The sequence below is a fragment of the Populus trichocarpa genome, chromosome 10 (assembly GCF_000002775.5).
Source record: "Populus trichocarpa isolate Nisqually-1 chromosome 10, P.trichocarpa_v4.1, whole genome shotgun sequence".
In the NCBI taxonomy this organism is placed as follows: domain Eukaryota; kingdom Viridiplantae; phylum Streptophyta; class Magnoliopsida; order Malpighiales; family Salicaceae; genus Populus; species Populus trichocarpa.
Window position 1 is genome coordinate 10,246,323 of NC_037294.2, and position 7,115 is coordinate 10,253,437.

The 7,115-nt window shown below is 33.8% G+C and overlaps 1 protein-coding gene across 1 annotated transcript; it reads right to left on the reverse strand.

Moving 5' to 3' along the window:
* Positions 1-3,329: 3,329 nt before the first annotated feature.
* Positions 3,330-4,378, reverse strand: LOC7498023 (transcriptional regulator TAC1). Its single transcript, XM_002315682.3, has one exon. It carries the CDS (start codon positions 4,290-4,292, stop codon positions 3,714-3,716), a length of 579 nt encoding a protein of 192 aa, XP_002315718.1. The 5' UTR covers positions 4,293-4,378; the 3' UTR covers positions 3,330-3,713.
* Between the last annotated feature and the right edge of the window lie 2,737 nt (positions 4,379-7,115).

The window sequence follows — 7,115 nt, forward strand, 5'->3', positions numbered from 1 at the left end:
ATCACTTAAAAATTAAAATTATTCAAATACAACCGAAAATTTTACTCTAAAAAAATAACGTAAAAGAAAAGCAAAGCCATGTTAAGAGTTTTTTTATTATTGTAGTAGTGATTACTTTTCAAAGCGCTTTTAATTTGGAAATGTATTTAAATGATATTTTTTTATTTTTTAAATTTATTTTGATATTGACATATCAAAATAATATAAAATCACAAAAAAATTAATTTAAAGTAACAAAAAAATTAATTTGTTTTCAAATTAAAATATTTTTAAAATACAAAACAATCATGCTATATTTTTTACATTTTAGACATTCTTTTTCAAATGCTCGTTTTGAATGTGAATAATATGACGTACTCTAGGGACACGAAGCAAGAAACATAATTGAGTATGTTTGACACCATTTTTGAATTATGATTTTTAAATGTAATTTGAAAATTATTTTTTATAGATAATTTAAAATAAAAATATTTTTTTAAAGAGAGAATGTTATATAAGTTAGAATTTGCAATTTAAAAGTTCAAAATTCCAAAAAGTGAAATCTTAACTCAATTTTACAGAAAGTATTGTTAAAGTGAAGAATTATTGCTAACAAAACACACTTATAACTTTTACTCAAATAAAATATTAAAAAAGTTAAATTAATTTATAAAAACTACAACAAACTTAACCTAAATCGAGCAACGGCACCAAAACCACACTTGCATCCGTCCACGTGCTCTGCTACATGGACAGAGATGTTACATGCTTAGCCAAGGTGGTGGAGGGGTCCTCTGCACAAATGCACATGCCCTTTTCCAAATGTGTCACATGCATGGCAATGCACCCCACGTGTCAAAAGCATAAGAGTCATATCCTTGCCTTTCTTGGCCCAATTAATTTAGTCGGCGACCTAGATGCTTGCTTGCTATGGAATATTGCAAGCGAATTTACTACAGTGGAAAAAAGAAAGGAAAGGCTACAGTCTACAGTCTACACGCCATGGCACATGGCTCATGTGGTGTACGAACAGTTCATGATGGTCAATCCTCAGCCACTGGCTTAATAGCGACCGGTAATTATGGCCTCACATCATTTTAGCTGACTGTGCGGCATGGGCGGGAATTTTAGTTTAGGAGGGTAAAATGAGAAAATCTTTTTTTAGAAAGATAAAATTTATAATTTATCGAAGAGGAGAGCTTAAAAAAAATAAAATTCTTTGTCCTAATTCCGCACCTGCGCATGGGCCGTGTTTATATTGTGACGCTCTGTGGCCGCCTGTGTTTAGAAAATCTTGTGGCATTTTGGAACTAGCCCAGGCTCAATGCCCTGAAAGGGTCAAAGAGGGTATATAAAAAATGAATTCTTTCTCTCTAGATCAGGGTTAGAGTGTGCTCGGATGATTTCATAAACACTTGGGTCTAGCCCAGGCCTACATACAGCCCAAAACAGGATACGAATAGATGACTGCAAATTGCTGGAAATCTTACTGTCACAGTTTTGAATTTCGAATTTCTATCAACAGATCATATCAATACAATGAAAATAACTATGGATTTATCTAAAAAGATTTCGGGATTTTATTTATAAAAGGAAAGTCTCTTGATTACACAGTTTCTTTTCATTGCCTTATATGTGGCTAGCTAGGTAAATAATGAATTCCATGCCCTTAATGAGATTGGAAACTAGCTACAGGGAGAGAGAGCTAGCTCATGGAGAAAAATATCCTTGGGCTTCTATATACAAAATTACTTGCATGGTTTGGCATCCTATAAATGGGGCAATGCACCATGCGCTACATTCGTTGGCTGTCACATTCACATCCAAACGATCAAGCAAGAAGGCATATACATGGATCATATATAAAGTGCAGTATTCCATGCTTGCATATAATAAATTCAACCATTTGGCTTTGGAGGCCAGTTTTTCTTATCTTCGAAATCATCGTTAAGAAGGTGCAATTAGCAGTGTAACTTTCTTACAATGGATAGCATTAGGTATTTATTACACCAAGAGGGTAGAACAACCGACTTGGAGAGAGCAAAGACAAAGCTTAGTCTGCAGAAACCGAAGAAGAAGAGAAGAAAAAAACAAAGGATTTAAATGGTTTTACGTTAACTAGATATTAAAATGAAACTTGTATACTTGCAACAACTTTTGTCCTTTCTCTTTAGTAATAGTAATGCTTTTTTTTTTTTTTTTGATAAAGAGTAATTCTAGCTTCCTGATAGTCATTAATGGCAACGATTCACATGCATATATATAGTTCTTACATTCACGAAATTAACAGCCAGAAAAAGCTAAAGATTTTGGATTTATTGCTTGATAAATTAATATAATATTTGGACAATTTCTGCGAAGTTGTTATCAATGATCATGATGCAAAATATCCATGTGATAGACGGGGAGAGGAAGCACACAAGAAATCGGTTTTCTGACCTAGTTTAACACACTATAGCTTTCAAGATAGGAAATATATCTCATTTAATTATAATTGAAACATTTTGGAAAATCACCAGCACCGCATGTATATTAATTACCTTCTACTGCTAGATACATTACGTTTTAACACCAAATAATGTGATAACTTAATTTCATGGATGTTAATGATCTACCATAATTCCTAGGGTGTTACAGTTTTTCTGATTAATTATGCATGCTTTGGTGTCATAGTATGGAATAATTTGTACATGAATTAAGTGCAGTACTGGATTAAATATGAGATCGTTAAGTACATTCGAGAAAGAAAAACCAGAGATACTCACGAACTCATATATATTTCCCTAGTACTCCGATCCACACACACACACGTGTTTGTGTAGTTTTTGTGAAGAATCCTCATAAGCCTCAGTGCCATCCAATCAGACAATTTTGGGCAATTATGTATATATTTGACAAAGAGAGGATTGATCGAGAGGTCTTACCTCTTGTCCATATGATGGAAGGAGAAAATGAAGTAACAAATAAAATGTTGATTAATCTTGTATAAGAAAAATCAAGAATGAAACTTTGAAGCTACATGAAAATGGCAAACCAGAAGAAACATATTCAATCTAAAATGTGTGGTCGCCCTTGTTTATTAATTATTAGTGGTTCACAATGGAAATAATTAATCTGTCATCAAGCTAGAAAAAAATTAAAAACATAAAAATGCATTCATTTTTTCTCACAAATGGTTACATTATGTGTGAGATTAATATTCCAAGTACAAGAAGAAACATAAAATTAAGCAACAGGGTTATATATACAAGAGTTGTTAGGCATGCATGTTTTGAGGATGGAGTGCTACTTAGACTTGAAACACCCGAAGGAAACAGGAGAGTTTTTCACTATGAAATAGTTCAATTCTCAATAATCACCAAACATCGATTATTTGAGTTTGAATGAGATATAGAAACTGTAGAACATGATAAAGCTAGCCTTGTAATTTTGTATGAACGTAGCCACACCGAACCAGTAATACAATGCACTTACCTCCTGCTGAGGAGAACTTGATTCATAGGTTTATCTATCGAGGATGTACAATTCTGAACCAAATATCATTCGTTTTCGTTCTCTCAGCATAATCTATATATTACACCAATGGAACAGTAATATGCAAATATATGTATGTTTCTATCTTCATGGAATCCACAAATACCCTCCCCTATCAAACAGTACCAGCAAATAAGTACGTAACCTTTGTACAATACATTTTCTTCATTCTTTAAAGAGAGATTTACCCGTGTGACTCATTAGCGGTCATGGCCAAGTCTAAGCTCCAAATCGACTTCATCATCGTCAGAAACCCTCCTATTCCCTCCGTTATCTTGTATATTGGAAGACCCAATTTGCAAGCCTATACTTGTACCCCAAAGCTCGTCATTCATGCTCAAGGATTGAGATCTCGGCACAAGAAAATCATGACTGCCATGTTTGTAACTATATGGCTCTCTAGGGCTAGATCCTGGTTGCTGAAAATACGTTCCATAATTCCTTTGATCCTCCGAAACCGGATAGTACTTCGTGGGTTCACTTGAATTTGGTACCATATATCCAGGATTCTTGATTTCCTCGCTGGCTTTGCTTGATACTGACGAAGAACTTGCAAGTTGCTTGTCTTTGGTTCGATTAGCTCGATCTTTGCGGTGTATGTTCATGTGCCCCCCTAAGGCCTGCGCGTTGGTGAAGCCTCTCTTGCAAAAAGAACATTCATATGAGCGTTTAGCAGAGATTGTTGTACGGCTTGATGAGTCCTCTTTGACTTGTTCTTGACGATCATAATTTTCATCAGTACTTGAAGTCCCCGAGCTTTGTTGTTTTGCCGACTCCATACACACACACACACACACACCAAGAAATTGAAAATCTTGTTGCGATAGTAAATATTTTCCCACAGATTTTTTGTTTGGAATCAGTATACGAGATAAAGGTTAGAGAAACGAAGAAAATGGGCTTTTAGTGGAGCTGATTTAGGTTAGAGAGGAATAGAGAGAAGGTTAGAGAAGGAAAGGCAAGTGGTTGTGAAACAGTGACAACACAAGTCATTGCATTTCCATTGGGGCTTTTGTGTATTTTGTATTGAACGGAGATTCAATTTTGGCGTTTGCTTTAGGACTTTTCTTGTTGGTCGGCTTTTGTGATGGATCCATTTATAAGTTTAAGTGTATAATTAAGAAAATTCAAAAGTTTAGGACTAGAATGTAAATTTTGAAATCTGAGTGCTATTGTCCCCACCCCTCAACGTAGTTTCCCACTGTGTGCCCTTTGCATTTGAAGGCATGAGATGAACCTTCCAGCTTATGATATCATCGGCATATAGGAGGTAATTGTTTCCATGGTCGACTCACAGGTTGACATTACACATGAATGCCAATATTAATCGCAAAACCAAGAGGAGATGGTAATGCAAAAATCTTAACCGTATTTTAGAAAATAATATATCTTATTTAAAAATTTAAGTTTCAAAGTTAAATTGTTTATTTGATATATTATCAAAACCTAAATGATCAAGCAGTAAAAAGTTTGAATCTCATCATCATTATTTATTTAATAAAAATTAAGTATAAAATAATCTATGTAAATTTTAAAAACAAAAACTTTTAGTTAAAAATACATGTTAGAAATGAATATAAATTATATTTTAAAATTTCACGTAAAAATTTAAAATTTTAGATTAAATTGAATATTTTTTTTGACATGTGCAGTTAAATCTAGCCATTGAAAAGAAATGTTATGAAACCGCTTGGAAATCTTGGAAGAGAAATCCTCTTAGGTGTTCTATGGGCTGCAATTGTGAGTTTCTCAGAATGGTTATGGTTTTGCTATTTAAATATATATGATATAATCCTAAATACAAGTCTATATACCTTACAAATCACTGTCTTGTTATTCTACCTACGTCCATCAATTCAGTTTTTTGGGACTCTCTCCTTTTCATTAAATCAATTATATAATCCCTTATCCCTTCACTCCCCAATGTATGCATGGCGTAGATAACTTGAAGGCTGCAAGAAGAAGGGGGGGGGGGGGGGGGGGGGGGGGGGGGGGGGGGGGGGGAGGCATGTAAATAGCAATACCGGGCGGGTACAATAACATCAACGTGACTTAACTGGTTATTTCATCCATAGCAATCGAAATTCTTATCGACGCCATAGCTATTTTTTCATCTTTTTAAGTAGCTGGTTTCGTTCTTTTTGGATAGAGAGACGGCAAGAACAACGCGGTGACAGCACTTAATCTAGCTTTGACTATGTCCTTTTGTGTTTGAAGGAAAACTTGACCATGTCCTAGAAATGACTGACAATTTAATTTTCATGTTTATGTGTTTGTATTGATTATATATACCTGTAATAACTAGTCATTAAAATGACAAATGGAAGAAGGTCATCAACGACAACAACATGCACGAGTGCTGTAATGTTAATTTTAGTGCCATAAAAAAGCTTTCTGGACCAGTACAACCCGATATTGTTAGTGCTGGATGAAAAATCTTATTTTCCAGAGCTTAATCACAGATTTTTCAAAAAAGTAATGGCTCTGAGTGGGTTAAACATACAACTTTATTAGTTGACTGATTTGACCTCAAACAGGTCGTTATTATATATATATATTATGTTTTTTTTTGTGTTTTAAATGTTTTTTAAACAATATTTTTTTTAATTAATTTTTTTATATTCTCTTATTGTTTTGATGTATTGATATCAAAAATAAATTTTTAAAAATAAAAATATAGTATTTTAATATATTTTCAAGCGAAAAACACATTGTAAATAAAATACTAAACGTGTTTTCCTGCTTTTTATAATTTATTTTTCAGATATTTTTTAAAAGTTTAATTTATAAATGTGATGCTTGTAATTATAAGTTAGATTTCACAAAGAAAATCAAATTGGACGATATCTTTAAGCTGAAGAGAATTAATCAAAATACTTTCCAGTGAATTATTGAGCCGGATTTCACCATAAGCTTAGGATAAATTTTGAAAATGATTTAATCTTGAACTTAATTAAAGTTTCCGATTTTATTCTAATGACATGAAAGAATGATTCTCCTATAACATATCCCACCATGAATTCCAATCGTACTGCGCAGCCCTTCACTTTTCTTTCTGTTTTGTTTTTTTTTAGATTTACTTGTATGATCTTAGCAAGGGGCGCCCGTTTTTTGCCTTTTGTTTGTCTTGGCTTGAATTTCTTGAATGTCCATTCATAGACCTCTAGGTGCAAGCAGTCGTTTCTCTGACATCTACCGCTTGATCATATGCCCCATATGCTAGTCTATAAAGGAATGATCTCTCTTCTCTGTGACCAAGGAGAGGAATGGACAAAACATTGCTGTCACAGCCATCAACATGAATTGCCAGATAAGCACATGACAGTAAGGTTCTGGCTACATGCATGATAAACAATTCTAAATCATCTAGATGCCTTTCGGTCTCGTATATTATGATGGGATTGTCATTTGCCACCGTATGCAGATGTACAAGTGAAGTTTTCAACACATTGATATATTCACAATTTCGCTTTTAATGGCACGATCTTCTTAACTTATTCAGTGTTCATATGTTATTGGAGTCGATCTCCTAATCCAGGTTTTGAAGGTCATATTTTTCGATATTTTCTCAAAAACTATAGGCAGGTAACACTCTTTCCGAC

Coding starts and splice junctions, on each gene's coding strand:
- LOC7498023 (XM_002315682.3), bottom strand. CDS start 4,292: ATGGAGTCGGCAAAACAACAAAGCTCGGGGACTTCAAGTACTGATGAA.